This window comes from Carettochelys insculpta, chromosome 8 (genome assembly GCF_033958435.1).
Source record: "Carettochelys insculpta isolate YL-2023 chromosome 8, ASM3395843v1, whole genome shotgun sequence".
Lineage (NCBI taxonomy): Eukaryota > Metazoa > Chordata > Testudines > Carettochelyidae > Carettochelys > Carettochelys insculpta.
The window spans coordinates 10,412,747-10,426,062 of record NC_134144.1 but is presented as its reverse complement, the minus strand read 5'-3'; the positions used below and the strand labels follow the sequence as shown (position 1 = coordinate 10,426,062).

Here is a 13,316-nt window from a genome sequence, read left to right as displayed (position 1 = left end):
GAACAAAGGTAAGTGTTTGTGTTCCTCATTTAAGTGAGTACTCATAAGTAAGGTACTCATTAAGCGAGGGATGAGTTTACTCATACATACTGCCTAGTTGAGCCTTCAGATTATAGCAAAACAATGGCTATAACTCCTAGGCTACATGGCAGGCACCAACTTTGTGGTATACCACATAAGGCTCAATATGAGGATCCTCCAGGCATGGCTAAACACTGTTTTAAAACCCCACAGACACTCTCTAGCCACAAAAACTCAGTATGCCCCACACAGTCAGGCAATCCCTGAATTGGTGAATGAACCCTCACAATGTCTACCAGGGTATTCCATTTGCAGCACAACTGCCTGTATTGACAATTAAAGTAGATGCCTGCCTATAGGACTTGGGGACTCATTCAGTCCATACATGGTACGGGGACAATGGTTCCCTATGGAAACAACTCTGCATATCGGTATCCTGGAACTGAGGACAGTGAGGAAAGCCAGCAGGCATTCTCACCACAGCCACAAATGGGAATTGGACCTGTAGGTCACAAATACCATATTTCAGACTTGAGGATACCTAACTATAGATCTTTTTTGCAAAATGCTACAGGCACTGCTTCCGAGCAGGACTAGGCAGGAACTTTCTGGGGTATGCATTAACAATCACCTGGGATGCCCTTCTGCTGCATGCCTTCCCCTTCATACCCATAATTCTGAAAGTGGTATACAAAATATGACTAGACAAAACTCAAGTCATTCCAATAGCTCCTGCATGGCCTAGACAAGCTTAGTATCCCTATCTCAAACAGATGTCGCTGGCTCCATGTTTACATCTCCCACAAACTCTTCCCCTGTTAACGCAAGAGAGATTTGTGATGTATCACTCACACGTCAAGCTTCTGCACCTCCAAACTTAGTTTCTTCATGGCTGACGATTCTAGAACTGCAGTGTTCAACAGACATGTAATCAGTTTTCATTAACGGCTGCAAGCCTAGTTCTAGAAGGACATATGACCAAAAATAGTGTACCTTCTGGGCATGATGTCTTGTGCATGCACTCTTCACACTTGACACAACTGCCATTACTTTTTGATTATCTAGTGCACCGTAAACATCAAGGACTTGCTAACATATCCATAAAAGTCCATTTAAATTTTAGATAATATTCACAACTTGTTACACCTGAACAGTATGTAGAATTGCTGCACCCTGCTTTTGCAAGCCCAGACCCCTTGACGTTTCTATCACCATGCTTATTGAACACCTCACAAATTAAAGATAAACAAATAGTAATGATTTATTCAACAGACAGACAATAATCAAACAAAACTTACCGTTGTCAAAATGTATAATAACTATTTATAGGTAAGTGGAGTTGTCCCTCCCCCCAAGATCACTCCCTACCGCAGTCCTGGATCAAGCTGCAATCACCAGGTAAGATAGACTGCTGCGTTGGGGATGAGGTTGATGGAGCTGCCTCTCAGGAATGCAGTGCTCAGGCTTACGACCTGATGGAAACTCTCATCTTCTTTCTTCAGTTCTTGTCTGCTTGCCTCACTGTCCTGCGTGGAGAAATGCCTGGAGAAAATGTCAGTGTGTGCACGAGTGGATTACTTCCCTTCCCTGTCTTGTCAAATTAAAAGAAAACAAAACTCCTGTCCTACTAAGCCTTCTCACTGCGCTGGCAGATTACCTTAGCCTCCAGAAGCCTCCTCTAATTCTCTTGCCCAACTGTGATAGTAGCACCCAAGCAAGAGCTCTCCGGCCTACGAGGTGTCACAGCAGAACCGTGATGCTTTGCTCTAGCCACCAGGGGCCTCCTCTAATCCTCCCGTCTACCTGTCTGACAGAGGGTTCAGAGAGCGAGACTCTAGAGTGGAGTGTTCCACCTCCTTTTATAACTTCCTGTCTCCAGGCAGATCTCTGATCACGTGACCTATTTTCCCCACCTTGGGATTTGCACCCTTTTTCTCTGAGGAGCAATGACTCAGCAATTTCTGGACTCCATATTTAAAATGGATTCCAGCAGGGACTCCATTTTGGGTAACCATGGAGATCCTGTTTGTTAGTAACCTTAGTTAAAGAAAACCCCAAAATTGTCCCTAACAAACTCTTCCTTTCTATTATGGAGAGATAAAAGGGCAACAGGTCTCTAAACAAAAACTATCTAAATGGATCTCACAGTGCATAAGGCTGCTATCAACTCAACAATCTCCCAATATCGAGTGTCAGTTGAATGCACTCCACAGGAGTGCAAGTGGTGTCTTGTGCTTTCGTCAGTAATGTCCCGCTGGAGGACATATGTAAAGTGGGTACCTGGACATCTGTCCGTATGTTTACAAAGCACTAGTCATAGACCAGTACGTAATGCAGGCCACCAGATTCAACCAGTCGATACTGGGTATTACAGACAATGCAACACTGATGCCCTGCTTTCAGGAAAATCCAATTCTCCAAATTCACCTTAAGTGGAGTATGCACAGGGACACTCCTGGAACAAGAAGAGAGGTTCACTCACCTTGGCTACGTCTACACGTGCACCCAACTTCGAAATAGCTTATTTCGATGTTGCGACATCGAAATAGACTATTTCGATGAATAACGTCTACACGTCCTCCAGGGCTGGCAACGTCGATGTTCAACTTCGACGTTGCTCAGCCCAACATCGAAATAGGCACAGCGAGGGAACGTCTACACGCCAAAGTAGCACACATCGAAATAAGGGAGCCAGGCACAGCTGCAGACAGGGTCACGGGGCGGACTCAACAGCAAGTCGCTCCCTTAAAGGGCCCCTCCCAGACACACTTTCATTAAACAGTGCAAGATACACAGAGCCAACAACTAGTTGCAGACCCTGTATATGCAGCACGGACCCCCAGCTGCAGCAGCAGCAGCCAGAAGCCCTGGGCTAAGGGCTGCTGCCCGCGGTGACCACAGAGCCCCGCAAGGGCTGGAGAGAGAGTATCTCTCAACCCCCCAGCTGATGGCCGCCATGGAGGACCCCGCTATTTCGATGTTGCGGGACGCGGATCGTCTACACGTCCCTACTTCGATGTTGAACGTCGAAGTAGGGCGCTATTCCCATCCGCTCATGGGGTTAGCGACTTCGACGTCTCGCCGCCTAACATCGATTTCAACTTCGAAATAGCGCCCAACACGTGTAGACGTGACGGGCTCTATTTCGAAGTTACTGCCGCTACTTCGAAGTAGCGTGCACGTGTAGACGCAGCCCTTGTGAAGTAGTAGGTTCTTCGACACGGGTGTCCCTGTGGGTGTTACATGACCTTTCCTCCCCTCTGCTTTGCATCAGTAACTGTCTGGGGAAGAGAAGGAACCAAAGAATGGTTGACAATGTGCAGTGGGTGACAGCTCGCAGACGCACAAGATGCGTACTGTGCATGCATGCCACACTGGAGAACTGCTGCTAAAAACTTTGGATTACAAGATTGGTGCACCATAAATACCTTAAGTGGCGCACCCACAGGCAGACCATCTCAAAGAACTTCAGTTCCTGCACAAAGTGAGTAACCCTCTCTTTCACATATTTGCATATGTATACATAAAGTCACATTATATCTCTTGTGTATCAAGTATGTGCATGTATGTAGACTGTGCAAGTAATAAATGCAGTTTTTCTTCTGTACAGATAGGAAAACGTTGAAAGGATGTATGTATAAACAGATAGATATACTTTGAGGAACATCATGTCTTATTTTGACTTATTCTGTTTAGCTCTGACTTGCATGTATAAGGGGAAACAAATTTCGAATCACACTTTAGCGCTATAAAACACTGGAATATCAGTGTCTCACAATATAGAGATGTACGCACTCTCTTTAAAAGGAGAAATACCAATAGTGTATAACATTCTTCAGAAACTGTCCCTCTCCCATGAATGCAGCACATTACATAAAACCATAATGATTGAAACATAAAGTAAAAAAACACCTTATTTTAATTGGTTATAAATAATATAAATCGGTTGCCAGGATGAAATACTATTTTAATCTTCACTAATTAGGGTGACCTACTCACTGACTCACGGCTGACACGTGTGTAATGAGATTAGATTAACACATAAAAATAGTATGTTTATTGCATCTGGGGTTGTGCATTATGAAGCCCCTGTTAGTGGCTCCATAGTTAAGATTAAGGTAAGATCTTGCTTTTGACAAGTGTGATTATAGACAGCAACTAACACATGGCCCACAAAACTTTCCTACTTGAGACAGAGTTTAGCCATTGGCAGGTTCAGAGTATTCAAAGAGTGCTGCTTCCTTCACATATTCCTCTGATTTCACAAGACCTTTCTTAACTATAGTAAAACCAGAGCCAGTATCTCTCCATCCTCTACACTCAACATTATTACCCCCCTAATAAATTTCTCAATCTCCTCCCATACCTCAGTCCTAACATAACTGGTAAACTCATTGCCTTCTCCTGCACCTTGGGTTAGCGTTAGAGTTCAAGGTTTCAGCCTCAACAGAGTAATGAAGTTGGCATTTACTGTTAAATTTGGGGGGCTGGTTTTGGGGTGCCCTTCAGGTCTGGACAATCTGGCCACAGGTACTCAAGCATACCATTGAGGTAGCACTTAACCTGTTTATTTTTGGGGTAGGCGTTCTTTTTCTCTAGGCTCCTGTGCATTTCCTTTATTAGAGTCAGGGCCAGATTTATGTGTAAACCCATTCATCCTCTTAAACTGGGGAGAATGGTGATTAATTTTCCCATGGCATTTATATCTTTTTTGAGCCCTGTTTTGGGTATATGCATCTGCAGTATCTGCAGCTTGTAGGAGGGATTCAGATTCTATCACAAACAGCTGCTCTAACATGGTCAAGCATAATGTCTTAAAAATTGTTCCAAAGTGATTAAATCCAACAATTTTTTCAAAACTCCCCTGTGCTTTTGTCCGCATAGTGCTGTTTTTAACAAAACCCCTCAGATTGTGAGCATACTTAAGAAAAATACAATCACTAGACATTTTAAACTTTCTGAACTTCACCCTGTAACATTCAGGAGTGACCCTGAATCACCTTAGCACAGAATTAACCTGTGGTAATATGTATGCCTATTTGTATACATTGGTATTCCCATTTGTATTCCTGGAGAGCCAGTTGAGGTCACTCAGAGTGCTGTGCAAGAATGGGATAGCCGATCCTCAAACCTGGTGGTTATTCTAATATTTACATTTAACAAATTTGTACACAAAACCACTTTTTTATTATCTTTTTGGTTAGTCAGACGCCTAAACCAGGGATATTCAACCAAAATAGTGAGAAGAGGTAGGAGGAGGTGGTAGAATCTCCATCACTGGAGCTATTTAAGAAGAGGTTAGATAGATGGCTTTCAGGGATGGTCTAGAAAGTGCTTGGTCCTGCCATGAGGGCAGGGGGCTGGACTCGATGGCCTCTCGAGGTCCCTTCCAGTCCTACTCTTCTATGATTCTAAGATCCATTTTTTTCAAATTCAGTTACAAAACCAATACTTCAAGAGCCGCAATGTATGTGAATATGAGACAGTCCTACATAAATAACCTCAAACCATATTTTTGTAACCCCTAGTTTTAAGACCAGCACACATACAATGGTTTGTACCAGTTTAAAAATTTAAGTTACTTTCAGCCCTGGATTGGAGAGCAAATGAGGACAAGGAGAACACAACACCTGGGGATAGGCTCTTAAGCAGGAAGGAACAATGTTCACATCAACCCTCCATGCTGAGGAGGAGGAACTGGGCAGCAAGTTCCCTGCAGGTGGTGCTCAATGTCACACCTGCTGTCCCAGCTTGGGCCAAAGTGCCAGCCCCACTCTGTATCCCAGGAACTTACACTGCTGCTGGTTCAAGGCAGCCTGCGCTCCCAGGACAAGCGGCGTGCAGACACAGCTCCTGCTCTGCATAAAACCCAGGACCAGCTCCCTACCCGCTGCTTCCTCCCTTCTCTGGGCACTGCCAGCGGAGCGGGAAGCCTGCCTAAGGTGAGCTCTGCAGCCAGGCCTTGCATGGGGGGTCCTTGTCACCTGTGGCAGAGGTAGGCAGGCAGAGGGGCCAATTCCCCCTCCATCACCCTGTGCCCATTCCACCTTTCCCTCCTCTCTCAGTATCTGGATCTGCTGACCTGAACCAGGTGGAGTGACAGAAGGAGCCGGCCAATGTGAAAGACGCAGGTGGGCAGGGGAAGGAGGATATAGAACTGCCCCCTCAAACTCCCCCCACCGAGGCCAGACTGCTCTTTCCCAGGGCCCAAATGGAGTCATTACAGCTCCAGACACTGCTGCTGCTGCTGCTGACTCCTCTGAGCTCCCTGCCCTGCCACTGATGAAATAATAGAGCTAAATTCAGCTGGTTTAACGACCAGACCCCTCCCGCTGTCCTGCCGGCCATTAAACTAGCTGAATTTAGTTCTATTATTCCAGCAGCTGCAGGGCAGTGAGTCGCAGAGAAGTCAGCAGCAGCAGCATCCGGAGCCACAAATGACTTCTTAAACAGCAGCATGTGGCTCTGGAACCACAGTTTGCCAATGCCTGGTCTAAACAATGCAGTTCCCTTAGTATACCCAGCCTCAGGCTTCCAACCAGCCACCCTGTTCAGTCCTTTGGGATCAGTGAAACTTTATCTGAACACATTACCTTCCAAGTCAATAAGTATTTCAAACCTTATCTCAGGTTGTAGGTTATCCTCAGTGAAATCACTCTAATTTTATCATGTAGACCAACAGTAAGATATCCGTGCTTGAAAAGCTCCTCAAAGTACTGCCATTTCTGCTCTGACGCATGCCAAAGCAGCATTGTTGAGGGTAGTGAGGCAAAAACAGAGGGTCATTGAAGTGCAAAAACACTGGGATTTAGGTTATATGTTCTTTTATTTTTAATGTTTTCTCTGTAATGGGCTTGTTCTAAAAATAAATGTGTTATCTTAGAAGAGGTTGTGTGATGACTCACAACTCCCGACAACAGGCCTTCAGTGAGAAGAAGGGCAGGCACTGTCTTGCTAGTTGGGGTGTCATAGTGCAAATCTTAGAAGCTATGCAACCTTAAAGCCTACAGTTAGGAGTAAGTGAGATGTGGCTCTGTGCCTGAGAAAGGTGACAGGTGGAAGCTGGAACCCTTTAAATGGGTGCTTTTGAGAGACCATGGAACGTGTGTATAGGCGCACTTACCCTGAAACTGGGACAAGTATCTGTGATGATCTTTCATTGAACAAGATTTTGTTGTGAACCTCGTTTTCCAGGTAATGCACAAATATGCTGCAGATATTGTTGGATTCACTTAGAACAATATTGAGAATTGACTTGAGAATTCAGGTTAGAAAATTGAGGCTGTTCTATTTTTGGCAACTAGGTCTAATTTTAAATTAAAGCTGAAATTTCAAGTTCCAAATATTGGACTAGCTATTGGATGAATGTGTTGAGAGTTGTTCACTTAGTAACCAGCTAGCATGGCTACATCCACAAATAGAAAGCTTTTGATCTAAAAAGGGAATGATATTGGTGTCCTGCATACTGGATAATATGATTTTGCCATGATTTTGTATATACATGCTTGCATCACAGAGGCCTTAATTGTAAGTACTGTATTCATACTCTTTTAAAATAAGTGAGTGCTATGAGATTAATAAAATTAGAACAGTGTATATATTGTAAGTGCTTCTTGTTGTGCCTTTATTATACAGATCCAAATTATGACACACAAAAATATGCAGACATTTCTGTGGGAGTCCTAAATAAGGTGTTGTACTGAAGAAATTACTATAATAAAAAGACTTCTTGTAAACAGAAAAAATAAAAGTTCTTTTTTCATGTCTGCAGGCTGTGCATCTGGCCCAAGCAAGTTTCCAGATTGAGGCCTTTGGCTCTGTATTCATCCTTGACCTCACGTTGAATAAGTAAGTGTATGATTCTGGGTTTCTTTGTTTCATTGTTTGTCTCTTTGCAAATCAAGCAATTTCTGAAGAAGAGGGCAGTAGCATAGGGCATGTGGAGTCCTGAGAGTTTTGGGAAACTGCAACACTGCCCAAATGCATCGATATGTGGAAATGTTCAAGAAAGATGGAAAGCTTGCCTAAGCTAGGTATATAAATCTAGGTTTCTTTAAGAAAGGATATGTTCCTATTCCTCACCAGTTGCATGTAAAGATGAAAAATAGAAAGTAAATTTTATTTGGGTCCTCAGGTACCTCCCCTGACTTCCTCTGTCCCTTTGATGTATTTGACCTCTGCTGTGCCCCAGACACCCTGCCCTCCACTCCACCTGTGTCTCCAAGCCCCCACCTTCCCCCTGCCTTTGCTTGTCCTCACAATTTCCTTGTTCCTCCCAGCCCTTTCTGCACACTGCTGAATAGTACCAGGTGGGAGGCACTGCGAGGTGGGAAGCTGATCAGCAGGTCCTCTGACTGGCAGGAAGTGCTGGCAGTTGAGGGGTAGGTGCTGATCCACAGGGCAGCTAATAGATGCTGGAATGATTAGTTTGGATTGGTCCTGCTTTGAATGGGGTTTGGACTGGATAACCTCCGGAGGTCTCCTCCAACCGTATCCTTCTGTGATTCCGTGTGGTTCAATATATAGGGCACTAAAGTAATTGTTAACAGATCTCATTCTGTTCTAGCTTTGACAATGACTGGCTGTATATTATGTTGATCTGAGACACTTATATAGTTCTTAATCCACAAGCAGGTCCCAAGTTATTCTTGTATCCAGAAGGGACAGCAAATTAGACCTTATTTCAATATGTCTAGGTCTCTTGGGCCATGTCTACACTAGCCCAAAACTTCAAAATTGCCGTGCAAATGGCCATTTCGAAGTTTACTAATGAAGCGCTGAAATACATATTCAGCGCCTCATTAGCATGCAGGTGGCCGCGGCACTTCGAAATTGCCTCTGCTTGCCACTGCACAGCTCGTCTGGATGGGGCTCCTTTTCGAAAGGCCCCCGCCTACTTCGAAGTCTCCTTATTCCCCTCTGCTCATAGGAATAAGGAGACTTCGAAGTAGGCGGGGTCCTTTCGAAAAGGAGCCCCGTCTGGACGAGCTGTGCAGTGGCGAGCAGCGTCAATTTCGAAGTGCTGAAGTCTCCTTATTCCTATGAGCAGAGGGGAATAAGGGGACTTTGAAGTAGGCGGGGTCCTTTCGAAAAGGAGCCCCGTCTGGACAAGCTGCGCGGCGGCGAGCTGTGTCAATTTCGAAGTGCCGCAGCCGCCCGCATGCTAATGAGGCGCTGAATATGTATTTCAGCGCTTTATTAGTAAACTTCGCATGGCATTTGGCATGGCCATTTCGAAGTTTTTGGCTAGTGTAGACATAGCCTTGATGTTTTAATTTTCCTTTCTGTAAAATGGGGTGATGGAGGGCATTATGTTTTGGTTTTTTTTTAATGTCTAGGTGAAGTGTGCTGTATAAATGCTTATTATTTTTATTTACAACACTATTGCAGAAAGTCTAAAAGAATGAGCAGTCTTGCCTCATCTGTATTTGCAGCCAGGCCATTTACCCCCTGCTGAACTGGGGACCATGGCAGGAGTAGGCCACTTCCTCAGCATACAGAGATCATACTGTTTAGCTACATATGAAAATGACATTATAGGAATTCATTACAATTGATGTTTTATTTCATTGGTAGGTAAGACTAGAGGTGTAAAGCAGCTTTAATCAAAGATGCAATTTCCATCTTATTCTGTGTAGTTGCACTACTACTAACATACCTCGCCAACTGTGGCAATATGTTGACATAAATATGCCACTGTCTGTATTTCTAAAAACATAAAGACTTCTGTAGTGCCAAGGTTTGCCACTGTGTGTACTGATACAGAAGGTGATATTTGAGGAAAAAGAATAGGGGTATAAAATAAGTATTAAACATCTCATGAACAGAATTCTGTAAGCATTGCATAAAAAGTGCATACACAGCTTTTACTGCCCTTTAGCATTTCAGCACATTTTGAACAAAAATGAATTAGCAGAAATCAATATTTTTCAGTATGAAAGAAGTGTTGCTTTCTTCTTGATGTCCAGTTGATGACTTACTTTGTTCATTCTGTCTGCAATATTAAAAGTTTTTTTGAGGTGTAAAGGTGCAAGTGTATCAAATACTGGGTTACAGAGCAACAAGCTGTGGGTTTTTTAAAATTTACTGAGTCACTATATTCCTTTATGGCGACTCAGCTCTTCACTTTTGTTTTTAAAGGTGAACTTTAAGGCTTTTTATCTGTCCACAGATGAATTTAGAGTTGGGTTTTTCCTGCAACTAACGCATTACATGGAACTATATTTGTTCCATATTTTAATCTTTGCATCTTCACCTTTAAAATGTAAAATGGCTGAAAAATTTATGAAGACGTCAGGAGATGGGACCAAGGGCTTTGAGAGGCCTGCAGCATGAAGAACCAGAAACAGGAAAGAAAGCCAGGAGCTATATTGAGCATCATTGGAGTTTAAGTACAGCAGTGTTTCAGCCACAAGAAGAGATCCCAGTATGTTGTGGAAGATGGAGCGTTCTTGTCAGTGGAGTAAGGAGTGTAGTTTGAGTAAGACAACAACTACAACTCACGTTCAATTACTTAGAGATTAATATTGACCTAAAATGAAACATTTTGATTTAATACTGTCAAAACAAAGTTTTGGTATTTTGACTTTGTTCAGAATTGGTGGACAAAAGCTAATATCGAATATCAGTATTTTCTACAGGCTAGAAATTCCTGTTTTGGATCATCTCCATGTACCATTTTGCCTTTATATGCAGATAACAAGTAAATGCTCTGGAACCAGATTATCTATCAGCTGTGTAAATCAGCAACGTCACTAGCAATCTCCCTTTCTTTTGACTGTGTATTAGAAACTGGTAATATTCTGTCTTCCTGACTGCACTGGAGCAATATTGATTTATATCAGCTAACACTGTGTACCCTTATTTGGTATAATAAACAGTAACTAGCAACCAAGATAAAATAAAGTAGTTAATCACAAAATTTAGACAGCCAAAACAAACTGGTAACAAGAGTAACATAGGTATATAAATAACCATATAAATAACTGCCAAATTACCAGTTGTATTTAAGTTTTTCGGTATCATTAGTTATCAGAGTTAATACAAGCTTATATCTTGATTATTCTCTGTCTTCTGTTTCCCATATCTGTCAGATGTTTATCATTACAAGTGTATCTTAGTCTAGGCGTTCTTACAACTAATTTTTGGTGGCCTCAGATTATGGTTACCAACTCTTACTGGTGATTATTCTGACAGTTCTTCCTAAAACAATTAACTTTAGGAAAAAGAAAAATACCTACACAGCATATTTACATGTCCAAATCATTGCCGTTGATTGATGTAAAGTTTTCTTTGCAGACTCAAACTTAAAAAATAAGATACATTAATATTTTGGTGCCCTGGGCTCCTTTCCCTGGTCTTGGAGTTCAGGCTTACTTCTCTTCTTGCCTCTGGACCATAGTGCCCAGTAAGGCTAGTCCTGCAGAAGCCCAGAGCCAAATCTCCATGGCTGAGCTTTTAGGGTGGGTTGAAGCCAGAGCCCTGTGACTGTGGGGGTGAGGGTGAAACACAGAGCCCTGAAGTTGGGCAGGTATGGGCTGAAGTCCACATTGGTGCCAACAGCAAGGTGAGAGGGGTCCTGACTCCATGTCCTTGAAGGGGCAGGGCTAGCAACAGAAAGGGCAGGGCCACTCTCACTGCCTGGACTGCGGCTGTTGTGCCGCCCTGCCAACCCCCACATTCCCTCACAGTTGCATGCAGCTGGAGCAGTGCTGCCAGGGAGTTTCAAAGAGGCCTGGAGGTCTGACTGCCAGCGCTGCTGTAGTAGTAGTAGTGCTGGTGGCTGGAGCTCCAGACCCCTTTGAAATGCTGTCACTAACCAAATGAGAGGAGTGGTAAGAAGAGGGAATAGAATTAATATTATTGCCAGGCCAAGTAAACCATATGGACTATCTTTCTTCAAGGTGACAACCTGGATATTGATGTATGACTGTGTGGCAGACATAAGAGCCAAAAGTTGTTGACAAAATCACAGCAAGTAATAGATAATATTTTCTTATCAAGAAAAATATGTAATTAACTGTAAGACAGAGAAAAATATCTTAATCCCATCAAGGAAAGGTATTTCAGAAACATTAAATTTCCTTTGGCTAGGGATATTCTTAGGGCTAAACCATAAAGGTCCAATTAATAGCAATAAGCCTTGTGATAGTCTGTCAGGTTTTGTCTGTCTTCAGCTGGGATGAGCCTGAGCACCAGAAGCTTCATTATCTGTCTACTGGTTCTGTCAGATGATTTTTCTCATCTTCATGTCAGAAGATCCTTGAAGGCTGTACAGAAACTCATTTTAGTTTATAATCCTCCACTGTGCAACTGTTTGAACTTATGATCTTGGCTAAATTTCTATACATTAAAAATAGCCTTTTAATAATTACCAAATAGTTCAAGAACTTATAAAAATAAGAAGCTCAGTCACTGGATCTATATAGATTCAGATGCTGTTTTCTAAGTGGTATAAAATCCACAAGAATAAATAGAATAAAAAGAACCAAGAACCAGTACTCTTCTGGCTTTCTCCAACCTCCCTGCTCTGGTTCTCCCCTATTCTGCCACTGGGGCTGTTGAGGTACAAAAGTACTGCCACAAGAAAAGCAATAGTCTCATCATCTTTGAAATTTATACACAAATAAACTCTCAGTTTTCCAGAGGGCCCAGAGGAGTGAGTTTGCCATTTTTCCATCCCACTCTTGTGCACAAGGAGGTGGATGATAGAGCGATTGAATCAGTTTGAAGGAAACAAGGCGCATCCAACAATTGGTAATCTTCTCCATCTAAGATGTAGAGACAGTTAAAGTTTCACACTTGAGCAGAGCATAACTGCTTCTGTGAATCACACAAGAACAGTGTCAAGTCCCTTTTTAAAGGAATTAGAAATCAGTTCACTGTGATGGGACAACCGCTGAGGAGATCTTTAAAGCCATCTATATGCTTTCCACAGCATCATCTTGTTGGCATGTAAGTTGAACCTGAGTTCATTTGCATATGCAGCATTTTAAAGGAGGGTCCTACAAGATTGATGTAGAAGGCTGTCAAGAAAATAAAGAGAAGGATATAGTACTCATTATTATTATACTGCTTGTTCAGTTATTCATACCCATGTTACAAGAAATGGTGAAAGAGATTTAGGCTAAAATTGTCATAATTTTTGCACAGAATTTCTCACAGAATTTCACCTGAAAACTGAGGTGTCTTTATTTTGCTTAATGTATGCCCCTTAACGTCTGCTTTTCTGTGAAATTTGACAAAATTACTAATTTAAATTGTAAAAGATGAAAATTTCACTTTTTTGTAAAATG

General features: G+C 42.6%; 1 protein-coding gene across 5 annotated transcripts in view; it reads left to right on the top strand.

Moving 5' to 3' along the window:
* Nucleotides 1-13,316, top strand: part of ADAM23 (ADAM metallopeptidase domain 23) — a 178,241-nt gene that overhangs the window by 28,807 nt on the left and 136,118 nt on the right. For all 5 annotated transcript variants that reach the window (XM_075001866.1, XM_075001868.1, XM_075001867.1 and 2 more), the window contains exon 3: nt 7,793-7,869. In XM_075001866.1, coding sequence (XP_074857967.1) covers nt 7,793-7,869 — 77 coding nt within the window. The remainder of the gene's footprint in view (nt 1-7,792; nt 7,870-13,316) is intronic.